Below are 27,863 nucleotides of genomic sequence, written 5' to 3'. Positions count from 1 at the left end.
GACAAATGTTGTAGGAGATAACAAGTCAGGATATACAAAAGTAATAAAACCCATAGAGTATGAATAACAGACCTAAAATGGAAAGGATTCAATAAATCTAGTTCCTTTCCCAAAGAAAATCACTTAATATAACTTCAAACTTTATAAACCTTTACAGGAGAATGTTGACCCCTTTTAAATGCTGAATTTAGGTGTGATAGGATTTAATGACCAGAAAGTAAATTGTGGAGGAGAAAATCTTGAAAATAGAATAAATATCACAGAAATTAGTATAAAAAATGACTTTTATAGAGTTAATGATGATCCTCAGCCAAGTCATGTATTTCTGCCAGGTTAGTGCTCTGAGGTAGCATGAACCCTCATTATTTCTTATGTAGGTAATTGGTCCTGATCTATGTAACAAATTTCCAAAGTCATATTTGCATAATAAAATCAAAGTCACTGACATATTACAATACCTAAATTTATAACTTCAGGTTTCCTTGCTGTACTGTGCATATGCCTTTTCAATGTTGGGTGACTGATAAAGTCTCTTTATTTTGATCCCCTTTAGTAAGACTTTGTGACTACACAGTTACTGGGTTTTCTGTTAAACAGGCATTTTTCTTTCAGATACTTGCAGAAAAATAAATCCTACATATTGCAATCTCCAAAATGTCTTTATAAAGCTATCATAGTTCATTTTTAAATTTGCATTTAGAATATGTGATAAATATATATATAAAATATTAAAGAACAATTTTATATGAAAATTGTTCTTTTTTCAACTGAACTAGAAAAACAAATACTATATCATATATTTCAATGTTTTAATATTTTCTGTTTAAGTCCATAAAATTTAAATTTGGTTTCCAATTGTTCCAAATGATTATCAGAGTATCTTGAACCTTAACTTTAATCTTCCCCTTTATGTTTTGCTTATTACTAATAGTTTTCTTTGTTCTTTGGTTTCATGAATGCCAATAGGGAGAGGTAGGGAATAGATACTAAAATAGTTTATAAAATCATATAATATTTTATGAAAAAAAGAATATCCTATTATTTTTCTAAGTTATGTGTTCAATTAAGGAATTGACTGATTTCTATTTTTTAAAAAAGATCTTTGAAGAAGAAAATTTAAAAGCAGTGCTTGTATACGTGTGTGTTCATTATTGATGTAAGATTGTGAAACTTCATCTACAGACATTTTGCAAAGTGAGAAATTAAAATCAAGTATACCCATTTAATTTCATTTGTAATTTTCCTTTCTTGAAGTGAAAGATGTTTTGTGCATGGTTAATTTTGAACAGCAAATACTAGAGGAAAAATAATGGACAGTCAATTATCCAGCTTTTGAAGATCATCATTTCTCAGGGCAGGTTGAAAGGAAATAACAGTAGTTTTATTATTGCTGCAATTTACTTTTTATTTGCAAGGCATTTCCACATTCGAATATTAAAGCAACTTCAAAATGACCTGCCAGGGAGTCAGAACAAAGAGTAGCCAGTTTTGCAGATCAAGGAAAATAAATAACTCCCTCACCATTCCACCCACACTCCTTCCCTCAGCTCTTAGCTGCTTTGGCAGAGTTTGTGCTTTGACTAAGTTGTTTTGAACCTTTAATTCAGATTTACTTTCAGTTTCCATAGAATACTTCGTTTTTCCCTGATTTTAGCAAAGAACTTTGAAACTCTTTTAGAAATCATCTTCATATTGTACCATGAAATCTTGCATTTGCAATTCCAAACATATTAGATTATATTGGTAGCAGAGTGTGGCAATTGCAGCAATAGAAATAGTAGTGGCAATATTTCTTTTCACCATTATTAGCATAAATATTGATTGAGTGCATATAATGTGCTATGTATGGTGGCATCAAATATTGTTCATTTAGTTCTCAAAATATTCGTTGATTTAAAAGATGAATGAGATCCTTGTATCCTGGTATTCAAATTCAGGCCAGAATACATTTTACCATTGCATCAGGAAATATGTGTGAAAAGCCTAAATTGACAATATTGTTTATATTCTGCTAGCAAGATAACTGATGATTTGAAAGTTTTTTATTTGGTTTATTTTTTAAAAATTAAAATTTCACCTTCATTTCTACTTTGTAATTTCATCAAAGTCAGTAGGTTCTTGGGTGCCAGAGCACAACAATATTTTCTAAGTACAGTTGAATATTTCCTTTTATCTGATTCTCCTAGCCATTTGTTGAAGTAGGACAGATGGATTTGCTAGTTCTCCTTAGAGTTAAGGAACCTGAATCTCATAGACTGGAAATGTTTAGTTCGATTTCAAAGACTGGAAATTCAGCCCTAGAACATTTATCGTTTGTTCCTAATCCATTGCTTTTTTAACAAATCTTTTATTGATTCTTTTTAGTTATATATGACGATAAGATTCATTTTGACTTAATTATAAAAGTATGGAATACAATTTGCTCTAATTCAATCCTTAGTACTTCCCTTTTCCCTTCCTTCTTCCCTCGCCCTGTTCCCTTCCCTCTACTTTACTGATATTTGTTATTTAGGTATAGGTTTTTCTTTTAATTAGTACCTGTGGATGTACATTGCTTTTTTAAATTTGTTCTTTTGAGAAATGCATGACAGTAGAGTGTATTTAGACATAATATACATACATGGAGTGCTAAATTTAAAAAGCTGGCTTAATTTCTCTATAATATTCTTAATGCATTCTACATGTCTGTGCACTGGCCTTTGGGATATGGGGATATTTTATGATTTTAGAGGCTTTCTTTATAACCAGAAGCAGCAAAGTGATCACCTCTGATATGAACTGATTATCATTTTAGGTTAGAAAGAAATGCTGTGTTCCCTCCAAAACCAAACATGACCTGGCAACTATTCAGTGGTCTAACTTGGCAAAAGAAAAATCAAGATTTTTGCATCTAAACCTCTGTAGCATGATTTGATTCTTATCTCAAATTTTGCATGATAATTTTTCTCATAATAGACTTAAATGAAATAAGTCTTAAGATACAATATTTGCTGCCTGCCAATGCTATCCTAAATTTTTGAAGGTCATACACATTTAACTAAACAAATATTGAAATATGTTTTACTTGTCTGGGAACATATTTTGTCCTACTACTTCAACTTGCTATTGCAGAAGTTGCCAAAAATTGCCCAGCAGAAACTCATAGTGTGTAAATATTACATGACTTTTTTTAGTGAACACAGCTGTTATTATAGTAACTTAAAATGAAGATTTTCAGAATCAACTCTGGAATCAATCTCTTTTTTTTTTCTTTTTGTTTCTCTATAATATAAATATGATTCTAATCACTGGGTATATACCTCCTCTTTTTTTTTTTTTTTTTTTTTTTTTTTTTTGGTAGTACTGTGATACTAGGCATTGAACCCAGGGATGCTTAACCACTGAACCACATCCCCAGCCCCTTTTTGTATTATCATTTAGAAATAGGATCTTGAGGAGTTGCTTAGGGCCTCACTAAGTTGCTGAAGTTGGCTTTGAACTCAAAATCCTCCTGCCTCAACCTCCCAAGCTGCTGGGATTACAGGCATGAGCTACCACACTGGCCAATATCTGCATTTTAACAAAATATTCAGGTCTTTTATATGCCCGCAAAAATCTTAAAATTATTGCAAAAGCTCTATATCTCAGTCTTCCTTATTGTTAGTGATCAGGTTTAAAATAAAGCACCAAATTGCAACTTTCCAACAAAGTCAATATAATTTTTACTTTAAGAGAGAGGAAACTGAGGAAAGAAATAGTTTAATAACTTGTGTAAGTTCACGCAGCTAGTGTAACACAGAGCTCTGTTTTAACCAGTTTTATGGGACTTCAAAGTCGTTTCTGTTTCTACCACAGTTGTAGCCTCTAGTACTACTAAAGTGTGTCAGAGCCAAGTATTCATTTATTTATTTAGTCTCCACTTTTGTACAGGAAATATTGCTATTTCTTTTTTAAAGAATTAGGAAGGAAAAAACCTATACCTATGGATAGATTTGATAGATGATAACATGAAGTTTTAATAAATATATCATGTTACTCTTTTTATACACTCTCCTACCATCATCTTTATAGTGACTTAACTAGTTTCCACAAGGTTTTCTTCATGAGGATACATAATTGCCCTGAAAGAATGCAGGACTTGGTTTGTTTTGTTATTTATTTCTTTTGTGTTGAAATAAAAGTACTCTGTGTGTGTGTGTGTGTGTGTGTGTGTGTGTGTGTGTGTGTGTGTACCTGGTTTTTTAGAACTCATTCCTTAGTACTTGAGGAAACTATGTATTAAACCTTCCTGGAAGGTTGGCACAGCAATGCAATCCCACCCACCTTGTTCTATAATGTTACTTTCTTTCAGGATGCAAAATTATTTTAGAAGAATAAAGAAGTGGATGTCCCAAAATCCAATGGTTCTTGACAAGTCAGCTTTTCCAGACTTGGAGGAGTCAGACTGCTACACTGGCCCCTTCAGCAGAGCACGGATTCACCAGTGAGTTCCTGTCTCTTCTGCCACTTGCCTTTGTGCCTTTCATTATCTGTGATTTGTTTATAGAATAAATATTCCTGGGACCATTGTTATTCTTAATGAAATGGGGCAGAGGAATGCCTTATAGTTTTAAAGTATAAACTTAAGCTATAAATAGCACTTAGTGAACAATATTCTTTGTTAATTTTAGAATTTTAAGACATTTAAGTAACAATTAATTATAAATCCATATACTCTCATTTGAAAGAGTTGGTCTAGCTCCTAACTCTTTTAATTACTATGTTAGTAAGTCACTCAGTTAAAATAGCAATAATGATAACAGTATAATTGTTTTTAGCAATAATTTATACTAACTAATAACTTATTAAAATTATGTGTTTAATTAACATATTTTAATTAAATGGTCCATTTTGGCTTAAGCTTAATAAACTCAGGGGAGTGAGAATTTTTTAAGGCTTATTGTATGTCTTTCTCCTTACCTACTTATGTATCTGTTTGTTTAATGATGTATTCATTCAAGTAGTATTGAGTTTCTATATGATAAAATTTAAGGATATAAAAGGAACTATGATGTAATTTCTGCCTTTGTGGTACTCCTAGTCAAAGGGAGAAAACAAACATGAAAATTTTTAATTAAACAATATAGAGTAAACATTAAGGTAGAGATATGCACAGTGTAGTATGGGACCAAGGCTATAGGACCACTGTGCCATTCTGGATTAACCTGTCTTCTGGGATGTTGGAGGTTAAGGGACAAATGAGGCAGCTTTCCAGAGCACCAGATATGTGACACAGCCAGCAATGAGTGGAAACCCTCCTTTCCCAACTTTTTCCTTTACTTATATTTGAGGTAGATCTAGAAGAAGCCTTTCTAATTCTAACTCTAAGGAGTTGGGGGAAGATGTAGAAATCCAATTTAACACCAAGACTGGGGAGAGGGCACGTTTTCACAGAAGCTTCTTCAGCCTTCTGCTGGACTTCTGTAGGACCTTAAAGGATTTATGGTGTGCCAGCTACAAAACATTCTTCTGTTTCCTTGAAAACCCAAGAAACCAGACTGATCTTTGAAAAGCATCTATCAGATCACACAGGTGCCTTGCTTAATCTCCCACCCCCATGGCCGCCCATTGTATTTCTAATAAAATTCAAATACCTTTTTTATCATCTGCCCTGTGGGTGCAGATGCTGCAGCCCCTGCCCTGCACTCTCATGCTATCTTCTGCATTTTTCCCTTTTACCTAATCCAGTCATGAGAGCCTAGGTTCTATGAATCAGCCACCCATGTATCATCCCAACCCAGAGCTTTTATTCTTGCTGCTCTCTTTGCCTGACATGCTCTGCCCCCAGACCTCTGCATGGCATTTTCCCTCTTATTATTCTGCTCCCACTCAACGTTACCACCTCAGAAAGACCTTCTCTGAACACTCTGCCTCTGGGCCCCTATTTTCTATGCCATTGTCCCGTTTCATCTTTCTCCATGGACATTACATGTAATTTTTTAATTTATATGTTGGCTTTTATAATCTGTTTTATTTCTCCAAAATGTAAATCCATGAAAGTAGAAACTTACCTGCTTAAGAACCTGCTCAAAAATGCTTCCTCAATCTAAAGATGAGAGAATTATCAAAATGGAGTACATTTTTTCTGCTCCTATAATTAGCAGGATCCTGACTTTGGTGCTATCCCAGTACAGAGAAAACATAGAAACTATAAGGAACTCATAATCTAATAAAATAGACAAATGTACAGATTAATGTAAATCAATGTTATTTGATTATGAAAGACACAAATTAAATACACATTAAGAGGAAAGGCTCTTGGAAACCCTTTTGAAGGAAACGGCCCTTTTCAACTGGTTAAAAAATAATGAAGATGGGGAGAAGAAGAACAGACAGAGTAAAATCCAGAGGAAAAGAAGCAGCTAATTTTATGGTGATGATAAACTGAACAACTTAGCAGATGATCAGACTCAAAAAGCCAGATCTGTAAAAAATGAGACTGAGGTGTAGGTTGGAGTACAAGCATAGAGATCCTTGGAGGAAAATAAGAACTTTAATTATGCTCATAGTGGACAGTTCCTGACATGCTAAAGTAGAGGAGTGCTCTATGGATCAGAGCTGTGCTTTAATGTCAGGGGGGAAGTTAAATGTCCAGTTAGAAAAACACTCTTCGGATAACCTCAGCAAGAGGCAATGCCACCCAGAATAAGTAGGGGTAGTGCCAAAGCTAGAGAGGCACTTCAGTTAGACAAGTTGCTGTGCTTGGCAACTGTTTGAATATGGAGGATGAAGAGAAAGCAAGAATTATAGCACACCTAATACTTCAGACCAAGTGCCTCACAAAATGGTAGCCTGTCATTCAAAGAGATAAAGCAAGTGGAAACAGGAGGTATCAGAACTTGGGTGAGACCCAATACACTCTGTTTTTTATTTTTAGTTTTTGAGGCTCCCAGTTTATGTACATGTTAAAATGTTGCTCTTATTATCATTGACATTCACATGGTCCCCTTGCTTCTCTTTCCAACAAGGGACAATGTAAGGAATTAAACAGAAAAAAAAAAAAAAAAAAAAAAAAAAGATTATGTATGGGTCTTTTTTGCCAAGTTCTGAAGGTAAGATGAACTAGAGTGTAAAGTGTGGCATAGAGGACCATTTCTATTTTTAATGCATCTATTTGGAATTGAATTGCTTGAGGTGGTACAAAATTTATGTGAGACAATGGACAATCAATTATCTCCTTGTTCCATGCTAAATGAGAAATATGTGGACACCTAGACTTCCTCATAAACTTAAAGAAGATACTTAAATAAATATTTGATAATTCCCTGTATTTCCTATGTGTGTATTTTTTTTTTCTCTGTCAACTGATTTTTTTAAGAGAATGACTTCTTCTCTGCCTTAAGGTATTTCACATGATTAGCTTTAATGGAGAAAACAGATGGGTGATTACCCAGGAACTGTGGCTGGATTCTGTGCTCTGCTCTGAATATTAAAACCAATTCCCTCATTTTAACAGCTTCATAATAAACAATAAGGACACTTTCTTCAGCAATGCTACACGAAGCCGAATAGTCTATCACATGCTGGAGCGTACCAGATATGAAAGTGGGATATCAAAAGTGGGTAAGAACATTATTTGCAAACATAGAGAAAGTAGATTTTAATTATACCTGTAACTATTGTTTATTTTTCAAAAACTGAAGCTTTGCCTTCATTCATTAAATGTGAGTGTAGAACACATTGAACACAAATTCATAAACTTTCTATTTTGCAGACTTTCAAAAAATATATTTTGAAGAATATTTGGCTAAATATATCAAAATGTGCAAATACTTTGGAAGAGAAATTTTGTTTTTTGAAATGTAACCTAAAGTAATAATTAGACTTTTGAATGAAAATATATGTAGAAAGTGGTTCATCATGACTTTGCAATAGAATAAGACTAAAAAAACTTAAAATTCCACAGTAAGGAATGACCAAAAATTTAGACTGCATCCATTTAATCCATCTATTAAAAAATTATGTGAGGTTTATTCTCCCTTAACACACAGTTACCAAGCATCTAATATGTGCTGCGTACTATAAAAAGTGTATGACATAGATTGTGCTCATAGAAATTAGTTTAGTTATGAGTTTTCTCTTTATTGACTTTGAAAGATATCTACAATGTATTAAGTGGTTTTAAGTGATTTTTTTTTTAAAGCAGTTTGCAAAACTGGAAGTCTAATGTAATTCTATTTCCTAAATACACATATAGAAAGGAAGGCATAAAAAATATGTAAGAAATCTCATAGAGCTTATCTCTGAAAAGTGAACTATTAAATCATTTTAACTGTCTAAATTTCTGTTTTGTTTGAATGTTTAGCAGTTTGCTACAATCTGTATAATACTAAAGAAAATTGAGAGCGTCTCACCAAAAAAAAAAAAAAAAAAAAAAAAAAAAAAAATTGCAAAATTTGCATAGAGCAGAGAACAAAACAACAAGAAACAAACAAGCTGGCCTTTTAATTCTAAGGCCAGAACCTAACATTGAAGAGATCAAATGTTAGTCAAATGTCTTAAAGTCCTTAAACTTAAACATTGGCAATCTTTGAAAACTTGTACCAATCTCTGTTGATCTGCATTAAAATGGAGCTCACATAAGAAATATTAATTGTGTCCCTGGTTGGCCACTTTTTAAAGAGGAACCTTCAGATTCTGCTTCTCTGCTGATTAGCACTTTATGATGGAGCAGTCAAAATAATAACCTTAGACACCAAAACCATATGAAAAACAATAAAATTCAGTCACACATTTTCCAATGAAATAAAAATAGAGAAATTCAGAATATGAAATGAGAATGTACCTACAGGATAGTGCTGTGTGCTTATGTCGATTTTAAGAATAAATGGCATTTTAAATGAGTAAAATGGAATTATTCCCTTTGTAAAAAATACAATACACAAAAGAGAGTTAAACATTTTTAAATTTCCTAATTACTCCTCTCATTGTCACAAATTTGAACTATATAAATATGCATTCATCAAAATTTCAAGCATACATTGTTTATAATTTTGTCATTCTATTAAAAATTACCATTATGAATATTTCAAGTCCTTCAGTACTATTTGAAAACTTTATTGTAAAGAGATACAATATTCTATAATAAACCTTTATCAAATCACAATTATTTACTGAACACCTGATATAGTTGTACAGTGATAAAGGATTCCTTTGTTTTGGATGTACAAGTCTTTCTAATTCTTCATAATATAAACAATATTGCAACAAAAATTGCTCTCTAGAAAGATTTTCCCAGTGTCTGTTCTCATCAATACTTTTATGTGAGTGTCCATTACACTGCACTCTCACAGAGATGGGAAGAGTTTGAGTGTCTCACTTTGTTGTTTATGTCCCATTGGCTTCGTGTTAAACAAGGAAAGATGTCTCAATAAAATAACCTTTTGAGATTGCTTTGGGATTGTAGAATTCCTTTGTTTTTGACCAAGTTTTTTTACTTGAGGGGAAAAAAAATGTCATTCCTGGCTCACATGATCCCAAATAACTGGGTATCAATGCTCCCCAAATGTCATGATATGGCAAAGTAAATCCATAAAGGACACAACTAAGCTTAGTACGAGTTTCTCTCTCAATCTTATGGTGCCCATAGAAATAGGGGCTATGGAAATCATTAGGGTTATTTTAAGTTTTTGATTAAATCCTTATCCCAAATGCAGTATGTGCTCTAGAGGAAATTCTCTATTGAAACTGACTGAAGTATTATTTTCTTTTTAATTCTCTTTTCAGGTATCCGAAAACTTATAAACAATGGCTCATATATAGCAGCATTTCCTCCACATGAGGTAATTTTGAAAGATAATTTCCATTATAATAAAGAAGAGAAAGGTTTTTATGCTCATTGCTCCATCCCCTTGTTCTCCATTTGAGTTTGGCTGCTTACCCCAGGAGAGTTCAGTCACAAGTGGACCTGGGTTTTCTGAGATCCCATTATGATCTTGAGGCTATATGCTGGCTCCTCTGCTCCAGATGTTTTCTGTGGTTAGCTCCCTTCGAGTAAACCAAGACTTAGAGAGGACACTCATGCTAGATATACTGCCCTGCATAGAACTCCAAGCTTGATTCAGCCTGAGAATCACACCACCCCACACAGGGCAGGTTCCTGGTACGTGCTTACTTCTTGAGGATATCTGAAATCTAAAACAAGCCTACACCAAAACCCTCCAGTCTATCACCTACTTGTTCCCTGACAGATTACTACTCACCATCATATTTTTTTTCTGGGCCGGGGGGGGGGGGGCTTATAATATTTATTTATTTATTTTTAAATTGGTCATTATAATAATATGTAACAGTAGTCTCCTTCCCTTCCCCCCCTTCCACTGATCAACTTGTTCTACTCTATTGATCTTCCTTATTGTTATTATGATTATTTATTAGTGCATTGTGATTATATAATGCTAATGCCTGCTCCAAGCTGTCATGGGCTGATGTGACTCTGTGGTTGGTATGTGAAATGGTGTTTAATTTTTCTGAGCATTGTTTCTTTATTTCTAAAAAGGGAATAATAATAATATATACCCCTTCAGTGCTAGTGTCAGCAAAATGGGAAAGTATAGACATAGGGCTGGGTGCATGAATCACACAAACACATTGCTGGTTATTGTCATTCCTATTCTTACTATAAGGAGGTATTCCGTAATTAATATAAGCACCTGAGGTTGGTTTCTTGGGTTCAAACTGTGAAACTGTGTTTTTGCTCTTAACCATTTTTTTACCTCAACTACCTATATATTCAAATATATAGGAAGGAGTCTGACTAAGAAGCTGATAGAGTATATAATTCTCTCATTTATGAATATTGGAAATAGGAAATATGTTGGTTGGAGAAGGGGCTAAGCATGGATGGTGGGGATCACTAATCATACATGATCCTTCCAAATGATATGAAAATGCATGGTGGGCAAATGTAATCACTCAGTCCCTTCCACCTCATGACATTCTCAAGCCAGAACAGTGTGGTTGATTGAGGTTAAGGATCAAAATTACACCAATGATGTAATGGGTATGCCTAATTTTAATGTCTAAAGCCCAGGAATCTATGCTCTGATCACTAAGACTGGGAAAGTCATGCATTTTAGAAGAATTATCAGTAATGATTAAACGACAGCTGATATTTTGGCTCAGTGTTCTTTTCCTACCCAATAGTAGGACAGTTCGTCCATTTTCACAAGTAAACCAACCTTTTTCCAGCAGATGCCCCATATTGAGAACATAGATCTTTACATTCATCTCTTTAGCTTCCAATATTCAGGCTTTAAATGCCTAGGCCTCCTGAGGGAAGACAACTCTGGACTGTGCTTTAATCACACTTGCACGCTTCCCTTGTTAATTGTCTATTTTGTTAAAGAGCCAGAGGTGACATCCACATGTGTTTCTCTTGCAACTTTGGGGCACTTGCCAGCCACAATTCAAAGTGTCCTCTTTCTTCATAGCTCTGCTTGGGAATATTTGATCATATGTAATCCATATGACATATTTTGAGAGAAGATGTAAGAAATATTTCCATTTTTTGGAATATCTTATCCAAAATAAGATTTCGATATTCTACAGTTTAAAAATATGACTAAAACAGGAGACTAAGTCCTCATTCTTTTCAAATGGGCACTTACTTGATTCCTTAGCATCTGTAAATGGAAGAAAACTTTTCTTGGACTGGATCCCTTCTTAAAGCAGGATACCTTGTGAACTGGAGTAACCTTTTTCTGGGAGTAGGGCACTTCTTAAAGCAGAATAATTCTCTTAATTTCTGAACTAAATATTATAACAATTTCTCTCATTCATGTATGTTTTGTTTATTAAAAGAACATGGATTCCAAGCAGTGAAACATGAAGTCTATTTACTTAAGTAAAATAGATCCAAATTGTTAAAAACATGTAACTTAAGGAATCGAAGAAATGATGTTTAAGTAACTATGAGAATATTTCCTGTAAAAGAGGCATCTTACCACATCATTCCAGTGATAGACTTGTTTCTGACCGCAGAAGTTTTCAATAAGTTGATAAAGTATCCTGTTTAAGGAAAGAAATACCTTTAGTTCAAATTTCACCAAGAGAATAGTTACCAATGTGTATTATTTTATCTGTTTCAGGGAGCTTATAAGAGTAGCCTGCCCATCAAAACCCATGGACCTCAGAATAGAAGACATCTGTTATATGAGCGCTGGGCACGTTGGGGAATGTGGTACAAGCACCAGCCTCTGGACTTAATCAGGTTCTGCAAATGAACTGACCATGGAAAGCAAATTGTTCCCTTCCATTGTCATTTTCTCAGAATTGCATCTTGTACCTACCACGTCATCTGTTATCAGTGAAGATGCAATCTAGAAAAAGAAACCACTCTATGATTTTTCAATGACAGGAAATTGATTCAGGGACTTGGTTATATGGGATGGAAAAGAAAACTAGCAGGGCTTTTAAGTCAACCAGGGGTTAGGAACAGCAGAAAATTACTAACATCCCCAAGGATGAGGAAAGAAGTACATTAACAGAGCCCAGTACCTGGACACAACCAGAGCACACACCAGAGGAAGAAAAGGATCCTGGGGTATCCTTTTGTTGTACCTTAAAGTCTTCTAGTACATTGAGGCCCAGCTAAACCATTAGTTACTGACAGGGAGCCTGGGTAATCTACCACTCTGTAAAAAAAATGAAAACAAAGAGAGGCAAAAAATGGATCTGAGGAAAATCACCAACATGGCATCTACGCATATCTAGTGATTCCTCAGTGCTCACAGGGGCTGGTTCCAGAACTCTTTTTCAGGATGCTCAAGTCTCATATATAAGTTAGTGTAGCATTTGCTTATAACCTACAATATCCTCCTGTACACTCAGTCATCTTTGGCTTGTTTCTAATTCCCAGGACAATGTAAATATCATATAAATAGTTGTTCATTGTTTAGGGAATAATGATACGAAAAAAGTCTGTACATCTTCAATGCAGACACAACTACGTAGGCCGAACTACATTTTCATCTGTGGTTGATCGAATTCTTGAAAGCAGAATCCAAGTATATGGAGAACCCACTATATTTATCCTTCAACAAAAATTTATTATTTACTCTATTCCAGGAAGTATATGCTAGTGAGTTACTATTCTCAACTTGAATTATATACCCTCAACTTGCTATATTCATTATTTATCTAATTTATTTTGGTACACAATAATGTATATATTAAGAACAATAAGTCCTAGGCTAGTTATAAATATTTATAAAATGAAAGAAACCTTAGCATTCATATTATTAGGTTATATATCGTAATATTTTGAATTATTTGTAAATACAAATTTCAAGAATAATTCATTTTTTATGTGGTATTGAAGCTTGAACCCAGTGCATGTGTGCTAGGCACATTCTCTCCATTGAGCCACAACCCCAGCCAACTAAAAAAAAAAAAAAAATTAAAAAAAGAGAATAATTTATAACTATGTCTGTCAGTGTCTTAGCAGAAAACTGATAGAACACCAAAAGGGATACTTGAAGAGAGTTTCATGGGGAATAAAAAAAAACTATATGTAGAAATATTGATGATGAAGCTCTCAGGGACTGGTAAAAGCTTGAAGCTGTTATCAAACTTAAGTCTAAAGGACCAAAAGAAGGAAGCAGTTGGCAGAACCTGTCAGAATCTCTAACTGTTACAGGTGGGTTGCTGATAAAAGCTGTGACTTCAAGAAGAAAGCAGCTTTAGGGGCTGGGGAGATAGCTCAGTCAGTAGAGTGCTTGCCTTGTAAGCACAGGGCTCTGGGTTTAATCCCCAGCAACCCCCCCCTCCCCCCAAAAAAAAGCAGCTTCATCCAAAATCTGGCTCCACCCACTGAGGAACACGAGTCTTCATTGCAAAACCTGTGAATATCTTTTCTGTTTCAACACGGACCTTTACCATACCAAAAGAACAAATAGACGATGACTGGTGTTTTCTAGGTTTAATAAATAAAAGCGAAAAAATTGAATCAATGATGCTTAATGAAAGAAAATTCCAGTCTACATCTGGTGAAATATATCCAAAATTTAATTGGCACATTCCAGAGAATAAAGTAGATAGAATGGTTCTTAGAAAGAGAAGCCTTGTGAAGAAAAAATGACAAGTGAATACTGCCCAGTGCAATATTCCCAAGTGAACCATGCAGTACAATGTTTAAAATTATAGCCCTAGTGTGGTGGTGCATGCCTGGAATCCCAGCTACTTGAGAGATGAAGGCAGGAGGACAGCAAGTTCAAAGTCAGACTCATTAACTTGGTTAGACGTTGTCTCAAAATTAAAGGGGGTGGGGGGAGGGAGCTGAGAGTGTAGGCCTGTGGTAAAGCACCCCTGTGTTCAATCCCTGGTGCCAATTCAAACAAAAGAACAGAGCCTATAGCTGGAACAACATATGTGTTAAGTAACAAGTAACAATCTTTAGAAGATGGGGAACCTACTGGCAGTAGAGAAGTCGGGAAATTCTTATTGTTTTTACCAGACCCTTATCAACTGTATGACAGTGAAGGCTGCAAGTAGACTAGCTGGAAAAATAATAGCTTAGTAGGTATTGAAACCTCCTTGTTGGTTTGCTATTCTCACAGAAGCTATGCTTATCAGATGAAAGACAATAAAATGCACTCATTCCCTTAGCTTCTTTCAATCTTCCCATGATGGCTACTAGTGAAACAACACACAGGCTTACAGTACCCAGAGAGTAGGGGAACTGAGGAGTGGAAGGTAGCTGCCTTATGGTATTGTATGCTTAGGGCACTGAAGCATGGGCGATGGTGTATGGGAACAAGAGCAGGGGTTTCTAACAAAGATTGGAGAGGGAGTCAGGGAAGGCTTCCTGGAAGAAGCAATATTAAGTGAAGGACCAGTGCAGGTTGACAGGGGAGGAGTTGATAGTTGTTTGGATCTTCCAAAGATAGGGAACAACATCACCAAGGGCACTGTTGTGTCCTGTGAAAATTGCAGAGTTGAGTTTTATTGAGGAAGATTGAACATAATGAGGTAGATTGTGTTCAGCATAAGGGTGGTGGTTGAGGATACAGATTGAGATGAAAATCTAGCTTACTGTCAGCACCCACTGAGGGGAGAGACTTTTTGTCCTAATTTGCCCCAAAGCAATATGATTTAACCTAGCTCTGTGATGTGGAGCCTGAAAGGGGAGGCTACTGGGAGAATTAGGATATAAAAAGTCCTAAGAACCGTATTGAGAAATTTGGCACAGAAATAAATACACTTGACAAAATGGCCACGATAATTGCCCCTGTAATGTTTAGAAGTAAATGATCTCGCCTTTATAAGATTCGTTAAGGACCTGGATTGTTAGATAGCTCAGATGGAGTTGAAGAGGAATTGAGCTGCTAGCCTCAAGTTTCCATCTGAAATCCTCACTGGTTGTAACATGTTGTAACATCAGTGTTTGTAAGGTCATTTAGATCACCTTAAGGCAAGCTAAAGATGTGCTTTCTCCTGCAGGCTGTACTTTGGTGAGAAGATTGGGTTGTACTTCGCTTGGCTGGGGTGGTACACTGGCATGCTGATTCCTGCAGCAGTGGTTGGCTTGTGTGTTTTCTTCTATGGATTGGTTACCATGAATGAAAGTCAAGTAAGGTAAGCTATAAAAAGACTATCAAAAGTGTTTGGCCTGTCTTCTGAGTGGGCAAAAACTTAAGGATAATGCTGACCAGAAAAAGAAAGAAAGAAAAAAAAAAAAAGCCTACAACTTTATTGTTTATTTGCTCTTTATATTTTTTTTTCTTGGGTATTTGCTTATTCCATATTGGAGATTGAACCCAGAGCCTCTCACATGCTAGCCAAGGAATGTCAACTTCTGAGCTACACATCCCCAGCTATTTTTATTTTTATTTGAGACAGGCTTAGTTAAGTTGCCAGGCTGGCCTCAGCTTGCAATCCTCCCACCTCAGCCTCCGAAGCAGTTGGTATTAACGGGCATATGCCACCATGCCAGTTTTTTTTTTTTTTTTAATAGAGAAAAGTCAGATAAAAGGATCATTTTGATAGGTTTATAGTGAATTTCTCTTAGATAAGTTCCAAGACTGCTAGTCTTGATGCTAAATTTCACTTTCAAGTATATCCCACATACTATTCTAAAGATAGTAGCAAAACAGGATTTGACAGAAGTCAAACATAACATCAGAGAGGTGATTCCTTTGTTAAATCTGCAGTGACTCAAGATTTAGAAATAGAAATACATTATTCCTAGAAATACTAAATTATTACTCATCAGAGACAGGAGTCACCTTAGGATTAAAAAATCCTCTTGGCAGTATGATCACTTTAATATAATTCACAAGTATGTCATCAAATTCAACTTTATATGATCAAATTTAAAACATAAAGAAGCAGAGCTCTTCCCTCTCGATACTTTCTTTTCTATGGGTGCATATTTTAACCGTGGCCTCACTATCTGGCAGTAATCAGGACACCTAATGTTAGTGTGACATCTGCCTTAGATCATAAAATTAGTTTCTGTGAATTCTCTTTAAAACAGATGATATGCACATCTGTGTTTACATATGTGGAAGGTATTACCTAAAAACAAGTACTCTTCATTGTCCTAGAGTTGAATCCTATTCAGTATTCAAGTTTCTTGATTTGATATCTCCAAAAGAGTCCCCTTGTTCTTCATGAGCCAAGTGATAATTAGCATAACAACAAAGAGATAACTGTTGCTCAAAAACTTCAGGGGTGGGTGGGTAGCACACACCTGTAATCCCAGTGGCACAGGAGGCTGAGACAAGAGGATCATGAGTTCAAAGCCAACCTCAGCAAAAGTGAGGTGCTTAGCAACTCAGTGACACCCTGACTCTAAATAATATACAAAATAATTGTGGGGATGTGGCTCAGTGGTCAAATGCCCTGAGTTCAATCCCCAATACCCTTACCCGACAAAAAGCTTCAGAGTTTTGTAAATCACTCTTCCTGGGGAAGGTGGCATCTTCCAGAGCAAACTTCTGACCTTTGTGAATATCCCCCTTTACTCTTCCCCTTTTGGGCTTTTCCCGGTGTGCTGATGAGACAGTAACCTCAGACTCAGGGAAGAGATCATGAGTTACATTGTCTTAAAAGGAAATGCCTTTTACAATGAATTAATGAATATGGAGAAAGACTGTTCACTAGCTGCTCCTGATGGTTCCTGGAGAAGATAATCCACAAAGTTCTGCCATGAAACAGAGACTGTTCCTTCCACCCCCATGAAGCTGAACATGACCCAAGGGAATGAAAGGAATAGATTGAGTGTTCCTATTGATTTATGTACCAAAGGAGTACATTAGGCTTCTTTTGTATGAAGTAAGTATTCCTTAACCTTTAGTACAAGAAGTGTTTTAAAATGTGCTAGAAAAATCTTTTATTCTGAGCTTTATGGTATTATATTACTGCTACTCCTGTCACGCTATAATTAAGATCCTGTCAGACTTTCTATTCTAAACCAAGATAAGCAGCACTGAATATCTTGACTTTCAACATTTTGGGACTGAAATTTTCCATTCAAGGTGGCAGATGTGGTTGAGTCGTAGGTGTTATCTTGGTGGAGGGCAGGGAGGAGGCTAGGTTTTATTTTGTGTGGATTCATGTTTGTATTATTTTATGAGGTTCTTTTTTGTTTAGTTCAGGGTAGGAGAATAGTGGAAAGCTGCAGATGGGAGTCTACTTATTATGATCCTACACCAGATATGATAATGCGATTAAGTTATATTTCTTAATTGCCCTGTAGTTATTTGTGGGAGCACATAACAATCAGTTTTAGAACACTTTATGTATATAAACATGTATGCACTTGCTTTACAAAGCCAGATATACTCATTTCCGTGCCTGGGAGAGAATATGTCACAGGATTTTAAGTCAATAAGCAGGTAACTGTGACATGCTTCTTAGGGACTTGGGTTTCAGGATGGGTCAGAGAGTAGAAACCCAAATTTTGTAGTCCATTCCTGCCTATTTAGCATCAGAATTCATCTAGAAACTTATGTGGTCCTCAGTATTTACCAGCCTTATAAAAGCTGTTGCTTCTTAAAGAAACCCTCAAACCCTCTCCCGGGCTATCTATAGCAAGGGATTCTTCATATTTCAAGGCATCTGTGATGTGCCAGGTAAAATATCAATATCCTATAGCTAGTATCCCAGTTAGATACTATCCTCTTGTGAAAACAAATTCATCTCAGAGAAGTAAGTGAATTGGTCAGGGAAATATGTCCATGAAGGGCGAGTTAAGTTTGAAACCTATAACCGATACTTAAAATTAAAAAAAAAAAAAAAAGATCGAACATTTAACATGAGATCAACTCTCTTAACAAAATTTTAACTACACAAGGTTTATGCTCAGTGATGTACAGAAGATAGCTAAAACTTACTCATTTGTGTAACTGAAACTTTACACCCATTGAGCATTGACTTCCTCTTCCTTTCCCCCAGCCCCTGGTCAAATGGTCAAATGACAGCCTGGGTTTATCAGTGCATGTGGAATCCCAGACATTAATGGGTTCTATTTTTTTATGTTTTACTCTTTTGGATACCCCATGTAAGTGGCATCATGCAGTGTCTTTCTTTCTATGACTGGTTCATTTCACTTAGCATTTTTTCCTCCAGGTTCATCCATTTTGTCATATAAGATAGAATTTCCTTCCTTTTTACAGCTGAATAATATTCCACTGTACTTATGTATCATATTTTCTTTATCCACTTATGAAGCAATAGAAATTTACTATTTCTCTATCTTTGGCATTTTTAATACTGCTGCAATGAACATGGGAGCTTCATAGCTTTTCAAAATCCTGAATTCATTTTTTTTGTGAATATGTCCAGAAGTGAAAATGATGGATCATATGTAGCTGTATTTTTAACCTGGGGAACGTCCACATTGCCACCAAAACAGTAAAACATTTTAGATTTCTAAAACTTACAAGGGGATCAGTTTCTTCACATCCTTATCAGCTTTTATTTTCTGTATAATTTGAAAAATATAATAGCATTCCAGGCAGGGTATGTAGCTCAGTGGCACAGTGCTTGCCCAGCATGCACAAAGTCCTAGGTTTAAATCCCAGCATGCACCTTCCAAAAATAGAAAAAATATAACAATCCTAGTAGGAATAAGGCAATCTCATTGTGGTTTTGATTTGGATTTCCCTGATGATTCTATTTGACTTTAAAGCCAATGCTTTATCCATGCTGTCACACTCTTCTCCCTTATACCTATTTTTATACTCTTCTCCAAAAATGTACATCACCCAGAAGAAATTTCCCATTCTGTGCTTTGCCATGTTAGCTGAGTCACAGGATGTGTCAGGATCTGGAGAGTGTGGGCCCAAATATTCACCCCCAATTAGACTTATTGCTCCTTGATTTCACTGTCTTTAATGGGTAGTGATTACTCTTTGGAATCAGCTATCCATGTATATATATATAGCAATAGATCTAAAACAAAAGTAAGCCACAACTCCAGTGGTACTGTGTCAAGCTCTGCACAAGAAATTAAAAACCATTCATAATGGGGACCTCTCCCTCCCTCTAGTGGTTCAGTAAAATCAAATAAATTGTGATAGGCTCAAATCCCTTATTTAGCTTAAAAATTATGTCATCCAAAAAACTTTATGTTTTATGTTATGTTATCCAAGTTAAGCTTAGAAAAATCTGACAGAAAGTGAATGCAATAATTCTGGACTGAAAATAGGACCCATTAATGTCTGGGGTTCCACATTCACTGATAACCCAGGCTTTTGTTTGACCATTTGGTAAGTAGACAAGATGATGCAGTGTAAACCAAGTTGAATTCATATTCTGTATGAGATTCCAATGCATGAAAAATTGTGGCATTTATGAAATAAGGTGAAGTATGATAAGAACACTTTACATAAAAATTACTTTAAGAAATGTTTCTTCTTGTTCCTAAAATTTAATAATATTGCTTCAAAGAGATATAATTGTCTCTTTCTTTTAGGTTTTTAAAATGCATGTTTTATTTGTTTCCTTCTTTCTACAGACATCCTGATTACTAATAAGATAGGGAGTGTGAAATTGAGAGTAGTATATATAAAATTGATTTTGTCATCATCACCATTAGTAAATTATTGATTAAAGATCATTTTAACATGAAACAAATGTATTCCTCTTTTAGATTTGTTAAAGTCAATTGAAAACTGGATCTGTAACTAAAATACAACAACAGCAACAACAAAAACCTAAGCTCAGGTCTCTGAATTCCCTCTTGTGCTGTAGCGCTGTGATTTGAGCAATTGTCTTAAATTGAACATCGGTGTCTTCTCCTTAGAGGACATAATTACTATTACCTGAGATGTGAGTGAAGAGTAGGCAATGTAGCAGACCTAAGTCTGCCTTTTTCCACTAAAGCTTATACCACTACCTGGAATACTTATATTTTCACTTTGTCTTGAAGTTCTGTACATCCCACACTGAAATACACACACATTCTTTTTTGCTTTGTGTGTATACTTTTTATAACAGCAAATCTTGTTAGAAACCTTGCCATTTAAACTTGTATTAACAAATGCATTAACAGACATATTTTCTAACGTCTTTAAGCTTCTTCTAAACTCTCCAGAGCAGATTTATTTAAATAAAATTTACTCGGGAGATAAAAAGTGAGAAAAGGCCATGTATGACAGATAAAGACACAGAGTATCCTCAAAATAGGTTGCTTTGAACTCTTGAGTCTGTAAGGCTTTTCTGAAATTGTTATTGATTCCCTACTGTCACAAAGCCATCCATAATGTACGCTGAGATTTCAAAATGGCAGCAAGCATAAAACCAAAGAGATAAAAGACATAAAGTTACATCCCAATTGAGCATATATTTAAGTAATAGGGTCTATGTCATATCACCATGACTGTGTGTGTGTTAAGGTGCCACATACAAAAAGATCAACTCCTTCAATTTCCAGTGAGTATTCTGCACCAATGGTATGCACTGCAGTGTGTACTATAAATCAAATGAACCCTGGGCTTGAGAAGTCAGTTTAGTTAGGTTTCATTCCAGTGTATCCACTTCTAAACCTATAAACTTGGTTAAAACTCACTTGTATATAAGATTTTCCCCAGTGCCATGAGATCCTGTATCAAAGTGCCTTTATGTTACTAAAACATCTCACCAGTGTCATATAAATGCAAAACATGACCCGGTACCATCACAACATCTCAACAGAGAACAAAGAAGTGAATAAAAAGCATTATACCACAAAAAATATCCTCAACCATTTAAGCTAATGGTTTAAATGCTGCTGCTTCTGCCCACTACTCTGTGCTCTTTCTATTTCTCCACCTCACCACTACAGCAGGGTTTGCTGCAAGAGCTGAGTGTCTTTCTGGACACAGAGTTTCATGTTTTATTTTCTTTAATTTCTCAAGCCAAGAAATTTGTAAAGCCACCGAAGTTTTCATGTGCCCTCTGTGTGACAAGAACTGCTCCTTGCAGAGACTCAATGACAGCTGCATCTATGCCAAGGTGAGTGTGGACCTTCTCATCCCCTCCCCTCCTGCTTTGTCTAAGAAGAGGGCCCCAATTTTTTGCCAAAATTGACTGTTCTCAAGTGTTCTAACAGCCATTGATACCTGAAACCAAGTCAGTCTGCTGCAATTCTGAAGAGAATACCTTTATTTGAATATTTTTATATTCCTTTGTTTTTATAGCCAATAATTGCTTCCATAGACACAGATTTCCATTTGAAATTATGTCTAGGTATTGTAGGAGAAGAACAATTATTTTTATTGCTGATGATTAAATTTGTATCTTCTACAAAAACTCATGAAGATAAAATACTTCTAATTGTACAGAGAAAATGATAAAACATACCCCAAATTTCCAAATAGCTGTCTACGAGAATCACCTGAAGGACTTTAAAAATACTTTAAAAAACCACATGCCTCAGCAATTAAATTGAAACTTTGGATTTGGAACCTGGATATCAGCATTTTCTAAGATTTTCCCATTTATTCCAATGTTCATACAAATTTAAGAAACACCGACTTTTACAATTAATATTTTTATTTCTAAAACCATTGAATTGAAATACAATTAACACAGTAAAATGTACATTTTTGAAGTATATGCAAATTGGCATATTTTGTAATGTGCATGTACATGTGAAACAGGTAAAAAAAATACACCATGTTCAGGATAATGAATAATCATCCTGGACTTTTCCTTGCACTATCCTCACTGTAATCCCTGCCTCCCAGTCCTCCCTAAACCCATGCCAGTGCTCTGGCAACAAACTGCTTTGTGTCATTATAAATACCTTCATATTTCTTAGACTCTTGGAACCGTATGGTGTATACTTTTTCTGGCTTCTTTGGCACAGCATACTTATTTTGAAATTCATCCATATTGTAGCATTAATCAAGAGGTCATTCCTCTTGATTGCTGAATATTATTCCATTCTATCTATATCAGAGTTCGTTTATTCATTTACCCACTAATGAACTTTTGGGTTGTTTCAAATTGTTGTCTATGTTAAGTAAAGCTGCTATAAACATTTATCTTCAAGTATCCCTACAGACAAATGTTATTATTTCTTTTGGGTAAATACCTAGGAGTGCAATAGTTGAATCACATGATAGGTATACATTTGCCCTTTGCATTAGTCTGTTTCCTGTATGATAAAATATCTGAGACAGGCTATTAAACACACTAGAGTGATGTGAACAGTAAAGACAAGAAACATTCACATATGGCAGAGAGATAAAGTGAGGAATCTGTCCAAGGAATCATTAAATCTAGGGACTTCGTTATTGTACAGTAGATGTATCCTCCTTTTCTGAATAGAAAGGAGTATGCTTAAGGATGGGCATGACTTAGAATTCATTTATAAACTTAAAATGAGGATGGAAATTTAGCTTGCAGAGGAAATTATTACCTTATTGCAGAAAATAAAACCCACTGAATGAAATACTGAATACATCTTGTATTTGTTTTTCTGGGTGACATAAAAAATAGCTACTCGTTTTATACCTTAAGACCAGAGAGGCAAAAGAGCTCACCAAATACTTCTCAAAAGAAGAAAATCAATGGCCAACAAATATATGAAAAAATGTTCAGCATCCCTAGCAGTCAGGGAAATGCAAATGAGAACTACATTGATATTTCATCTCACTACAGTTAAAATGGCAATCATCAAGAATACAAATAATAATCATTGCTGTTGAGGAAATGGGAAAATGTACACTCATACATTGTTGGTGGGACTGCAAATTAGCACGACCATTCTGGAAAACAGTAGGGATATTCCTCAAAAGAATAAGAATAGAACTATCATATTACCCAGCTATACCACTCCTTGGTATTTATCCCAAAGAACTAAAATCAGCATACTATTTTGTTAAAGTCACATCAATGGTCATGGTAGTGTAATTCAAAATAACCAAGTTATGGAACCAGTCCAGATGCCCATCAACAGATGAATGGATAAAGAAAATGTATTTCACACACACACATTCATGCATATGTACACATAAGCAAACATACACATTCATACACACACAATGGAGTTTTACTTAGCCATAATGAAGTTACATAGCCATAAAGAAGAAAGAAATCATGGCATTTGTTGGTTAATAGGTGGAACTGCAGAACATCATGTTCAGTGAAATAAGCCAGACTCACAAAGTTAAGACTTGAATGTTTTCTTTCATATGTGGAACACAGACAAAAAATAAATAAATAAATAAAAATAAAAATAAGGGGGGTGGAATTCTACCAAATAGAAGATACATAATTGGAGAGGAAGGGAATTGAGGGGAAGAAAAGAGGGACAGTAGAAGAGAGAAACTGCAGAATGAAACTGACAGAATTAAGCTATGTTCATATATGAATATACCACAGTGAATTTCACTATTATGTGTATGTATAAAGCACTAATTTAAAGAAACTATAAATAAATAGAAGGAAGGTCAGTAGAGGAAAGGTAACAGGGGAAGAGAAAAGGGGAGCAAACGAGGAAGTCCTGGGGATTTAAGTGGAGCAAATTGTATTCCATGTATGTATGATTACATCAAAATGTGCCCCACTATTATATATAACTATAATGTACTGATTAAAAACTTAAAAATGGAAATTATTCTTCCAGGCCCTGGGTAGCAGCCTGGTCTCCAGGGTTGACACTGCCCAGGAGATTCTTATTCTTGCTTTTATGGGCTTCAGTGATTTACAGATGGTAGCTCTGCTACCTTATCTTATTGTGAACCTATGAAGCAATTTTAGAGGAAGATCCAGTAGTCCTGTAGAGAACACATAGACTTAAATCTTCCAACCTCATAAGAAATATTATCTCCTTAACAATACCCACATTTATTGACATACAGCCACACTTATCCCTCTACAATAAATTGAAGATCAAAGATAATGGAGAATGCATGCTTTGTTGAAGTTTGGCTCTTCAACACCAGCTTTGCTAAAATATAACAGTTGTTCATAGGTTCCCCCAAACATAAATTATTACAGAATAATTCATTGTAAATATATATTTCTATGTAGAATACGTCTGCTTTTGCTTTTAGAAAAGTCTACTTTGCTGCTTGGGGAATTTTCTCAAGATCTCATCTGAAGTTTTCTTCAGCATAGCAAGTATTTTTGTCTATTGGACAGAGGGACTGTTCTCACTTCACTCTCCTGCCAGTTACCTCAGATCTGACTTCAAGTTATCTATAGTAGACTTGACGCTCTTTCTCTTTTTTCCCTCTCCCATTTTCATTCAGCAGCTCTTTAATCAGCATCTGAAATGAAGTGCTTAGCAACTCAAGCAAGCTATAATCACAACTTTCTCATTGTTCTTATCTCTGTGGTCTCCTAAATCATAAGATATTCCATAAGTAATATGTCGGTAAACCTAACAATGCTTTTAAACCACCACGCTCCTCCTTAGAGCAGTTTTTTCATTTTGTCCAGTTCCCATTCTGGCTTCATTTCCCATTACATACATGTAATCCCATATCATATGAATATTATTTTTATACCCACTGTATCAGATGAATATGTTTCTAAAGGCTAATGTTTCAATTTGTTGAGATAAATAGTGTATGAAATATTTATTAGTGAACCTGGCAAGGAAAAAACAACAACAACAACAAAGCAACTTGCTATCAAGAAAAATACTTCATAAAATATAACAAATCATGTCCATGCAGCACAATTGTTATTAACAGTGGCCTTTTATTCGCCACTTTTCTAAAAGCATAGCTGTTTCTGAGGCAGGGGAGAGCCATTATTTCTTAGTGACCTTTAAGTGCCCATATGTAAAGCCTCTGTTCTAACATTCTAAGAGACTGTTTCCTGTACTAGGTCTGTTTATAAGGGAAAATAGACAGCTGTTCAGCTGCTCAGAAGCCTCAGGTGTCTCTGTGGGATGCTTCTGGAAACAAAAAGAGAGCTGGATTCCCCTGCTGGGTGTAACTTTATAAGCTCTGTAGAAGAATCTTTTATGATTCTTTTCTCTACTGTATATAATGTATGCTAATTTTTTTCTAAAAACCAACCCTTAGAATATTTTTAGAAATTCCAAGTCTTTATACTGAGAATTTTAGAGACAGGCAGAATATTTTGCACCTATCCACAAACCTTTAAAAGGAGCACATCTTCTTATGATGGCATTTTTAATAATGCTATATTATAGAAAAATATATCTTATATTTACTGTTTTGCATATTGTTTTGCTGTGTGTTCCAGAGGTTATGATTAAAATACACATTTGTATTGTTTTAATGTCTCATTGAGAATCTTCTGGACTTTAAATTGAGCAAAGAGGACTTCATTCTAATCTGGTTTCTCTTAAAATAATTTAAGACCCAAGAGCTTGATCTCAAGCTCTTTTGAAGACAGAACTCCTATTTTCTCTATATAGAGGATACTCCCTTACCTGCAGTTTCACTTTATATGAGTTCATTTACCTGTGGACCTCTGTGCTCTGAAAATACTAAACAGAAAATTCCAGAAATAAACAATTCATAAGTTTTAAATTGCTTACTATTTTGAGTAGTATGGTGAAATCTTTGCAATCTCACTCTGTCCCTCCTAGGTTGTGAATCGTCCCTCTGTTCATCATATCCATGTTGTATATGTTCCCTACCCATTAATTATTTAGTAACCTTCTCAGTTACCAGATCTACAGTCATGGTATCACAGTCTTATGTTCAAGTAACTAACATTGCATCCTAATATTACCTCAGAGGGCCTACATTCTCCACCTCACTTCATCTGAACATGTACATATGGTATCATATCATCACAAGAAGCAGGGTGAGTATAATACAGTAAAATATATTGAGAGAGAAACCATATTCACATAACTTCTATATCATCATATTCTATTTTTTGTTATTAATCTCATACAGTGTCTAATTTATGTATTAAACTTTATCATAGGTATGTATGTTTAGGAAAAATAGTACACACAGTGTTTAGTACTATCATTAGTTTCAGGCATCCACTGAGGGACTTGGAATGGACACGATTAGTCAGAACTGTTGTAGCTACTATAATAGTTGTGTATGTGCCAAACATTTATGTCTTTGGCTATATTAATTTAACCTCATACACCAATTTACAAATATAGTGATCATATTAGACAAATAAAAACATGGCAAATATAATTTTAAATTTGAATTTTATTAAAATCAAATAATCCTTTTAATCCAAACAATTAAAATCAAACAAACCTCAAAGATCGGATTGTATTCAATGACATCACATACTGTATCTTATTCTATATCAAGCTTCAGCTGATATCTGATTTAAAAACACTTGAACTCTGTAATAACTGTTCGATGGTTCTTAGATACTCTTTAAAACAGCCTCAGAGTAGATTCATTACATCTTATAAGCTTCTGCTAGACCTAGAGCATGTTCTGAAAGCATGAGAGTGATACCACCTGATACTTTTCCAATGGAAGTGCTACCTCACTGGCAGAATTCTGCATTTGGCAACTTCTCCATTTGTGGAAGTTGTGCTAACAGAAAGTGCATCTAGGGTTACCTGAAAAGCTAAGTTCTTACATATTACATGGTAGTTTGACTATTTGTGTCGCAAGATACTGCCTCCTGGTGCTAGAAATGCTTCTAAGCAGAAGAGCATGTTGTGTTCTAAGAGACAAGAGAAGAAAAGGGGAAAACGTTGCTCTCTCACTTCTTCCATGAGAAAGTCACATAAAAATGTTGCAGGGCTCATGAAAGGCTCTCATATAATATATTCGCAAATTGTGAAAAATACTTTGATTTTATTTGTGGAAAAATCACAGTACCTACATGCAAATAGTAGTCACTGGATTATTATATTCAGTAGTATGACTAATATTTTTGTTTTTTTCTATTAAGGTGACATATTTGTTTGATAATGGAGGAACAGTCTTCTTTGCTATTTTTATGGCGATATGGGGTAAGTATATGCTTTCAATACTTATGTTCCAGCTTTTATTTTCCAGGGTTATCGTTTGATTTCTATACATACATGTACAAGCATACACACACACACACACACACACATGCACACACACCATGTGTCAGTTCAACAACAGTCTAGGCTGGAACTTGCTTTGTTTGTTCTCTTCATAATTCACTTCTTCTTTGGGAATTTAACTCTTGATCTAACCCTCTAATCCCTAAAGCCTAGTCCTTTCTACACCAAGGGATATACTTTTCTTGCCAAAATCAGATGCTAATTTTAAAACAAACTGAAACATACTGGAAAACAGATTCATCTCCTGGTAATATTACTTGTGAAAGTGATGTTCAGAAGCTTATGTTTGCTTAATGTTCCCATTCATCTTTTTTTCCTTTGCCTTATGGTTTCTACACTTAGAGATGCAGACTCTATTGCACATGTGATTAAACAATAGGTCTAATGTATAATAAACCCTACA

The 27,863-nt window shown here is 35.1% G+C and overlaps 1 protein-coding gene across 2 annotated transcripts in view; it reads left to right on the top strand.

The window, feature by feature from the left end:
* ANO3 (anoctamin 3) overlaps nt 1-27,863 on the top strand; it is a 465,390-nt gene that overhangs the window by 356,674 nt on the left and 80,853 nt on the right. For both annotated transcript variants that reach the window (XM_079101829.1, XM_079101830.1), the window contains exons 8-14: nt 4,331-4,462; nt 7,475-7,581; nt 9,745-9,800; nt 12,108-12,229; nt 15,460-15,594; nt 21,363-21,459; nt 27,319-27,379. In XM_079101829.1, coding sequence (XP_078957955.1) covers nt 4,331-4,462; nt 7,475-7,581; nt 9,745-9,800; nt 12,108-12,229; nt 15,460-15,594; nt 21,363-21,459; nt 27,319-27,379 — 710 coding nt within the window. The remainder of the gene's footprint in view (nt 1-4,330; nt 4,463-7,474; nt 7,582-9,744; nt 9,801-12,107; nt 12,230-15,459; nt 15,595-21,362; nt 21,460-27,318; nt 27,380-27,863) is intronic.

This window comes from Sciurus vulgaris (assembly GCF_902686455.1).
Source record: "Sciurus vulgaris genome assembly, chromosome: 11".
Taxonomy (NCBI): domain Eukaryota; kingdom Metazoa; phylum Chordata; class Mammalia; order Rodentia; family Sciuridae; genus Sciurus; species Sciurus vulgaris.
The sequence above is the reverse complement of the archived record's forward strand: the minus strand, read 5'-3'. Positions and strand labels throughout refer to the sequence as shown.